Source organism: Aplysia californica, unplaced genomic scaffold, assembly GCF_000002075.1.
Source record: "Aplysia californica isolate F4 #8 unplaced genomic scaffold, AplCal3.0 scaffold01006, whole genome shotgun sequence".
In the NCBI taxonomy this organism is placed as follows: Eukaryota; Metazoa; Mollusca; class Gastropoda; order Aplysiida; family Aplysiidae; genus Aplysia; species Aplysia californica.
In genome coordinates this window covers 211,145-212,610 of record NW_004798276.1, presented here as the reverse complement: position 1 = coordinate 212,610, position 1,466 = coordinate 211,145, and the positions used below count along the sequence as shown (strand labels likewise).

Here is a 1,466-nt window from a genome sequence, read left to right as displayed (position 1 = left end):
CCCCAGACAAACAAACGTTAGGCTGCAAGTGAAGAGAAAGTCTCTCAACGAAAATTCGCCCCTGCCCATGTAGATCTAGTTCCATTGTTCCTTTGTCCCTGCAAATTTTTACTTTCACTCCTTCACGCAGATGCACTGCTTTTGGGGGGTCAACAGGCTTGATTTGAGGCTGCAGATCACACTTATGGCACCCAAAACTGTCGAAAATCAATTATCTTTTTTAAAATGTCAATCTTAAATGAAAAACATCAAAATGGAGAAAAACAGAAGGACCCCTTCCCTCCCCTGGATTGGTCCAACGAGGAAAAAATTACTACTTAGCTAGGCTAAGCGTGATATTGTGTTGGTAACTAACAAGATCTAGGGGGGGCATTTAAAACAGCCACCAAAATTGCCATGTGCGAAGATTTATAGTCCCTTGAGATGCGTACTGTGTCAAGTGGAGTAGTCAAGTGTGTACGTTATCTTGACTCATCATACTCAAACGGGAAAATCTGAAACATAAACCAAAATTAAAATGTTTCACTCTGCACAAGGGACCCAACAAATTAAAAAAGATGTCAGAGTTAAGAAACATCACCGTCAGAGTTATTGTCCGCATAGTACACTTCTGCCTAATAGGGCAAGTGTGAACTTCACATAAGGGATTAGTTAGCATGTACAAAGTTTCAGTGGAGCACTGAACAAGCTATCTCTCTTTGTCTTTTATTTAGACTTTAAAAGTTGTTATAATATTATGACGCGCAGCCTTGATATAAAACACATGACTTCAGTTTGAGAAATTATAGTTAGTCAGTTAAAGAGAAGGCCCTCCAACTGAATGTGACAATTATGAGTAGTGTGGTGTCTTCATTGTCTGCTGTTGTCTCCACCAGTCTCACCTGGCTGTGGCGCCCTCTGGTGAGTAGCCTTTTCTATTAAGGAGAAGTGATCAAGGTGGTTATGAATAGAATAATAAATTACTGTATTATTCTTACAGCTAGCTCCTTATGGGAGAAATCCTAGTATTCACCTGTCTTGTAAATATGAACGTCATCTATTCAGTTGGAATCGGGAAAAATTCCGTTTTCAGAAAAATAATGAGGGATAGATCAAGAGAGAGACAGAGATATTTATACAGAAAGAGTGAGTGAGTGAGTGAGTAAGAGAGAGAGAGAGAGAGAGAGAGGGGAAGGAGATTACAGCAGCAGCGTGTTAGTGACTGTTAGCTTGGTGCTTGTCAAGATGCAACTGACTGAAAGTTGAAAGACAAGTGGAAACCTGTGTCACCCACAGAAGGTGCGACTGAGAGTGCATATAATAATAAGCTAGTCAACAAAAATTAAGGAACATTTGGGAAAAAGTGTATAACTTCGAAAATAAACTTCAACACGCAATGAAATTTGGTACACATTTTAATCAACATGTGTATAACAAATAACAAAAAAGAAAATTAAGTTATTCCATTTTAACTTGCTTGAAAAGTT

General features: G+C 38.7%; 1 protein-coding gene across 1 annotated transcript in view; it reads left to right on the top strand.

Moving 5' to 3' along the window:
- Window positions 1-740: 740 nt before the first annotated feature.
- The window catches only part of LOC101857686 (ras-related protein Rab-18-B-like), a 4,152-nt gene continuing 3,426 nt past the window's right edge, over window positions 741-1,466 (top strand). Inside the window, exon 1 of the mRNA XM_005111116.3 lies at window positions 741-900. Within this exon, the coding sequence (XP_005111173.2) occupies window positions 832-900 (69 nt within the window). The 5' untranslated portion in view covers window positions 741-831. The remainder of the gene's footprint in view (window positions 901-1,466) is intronic.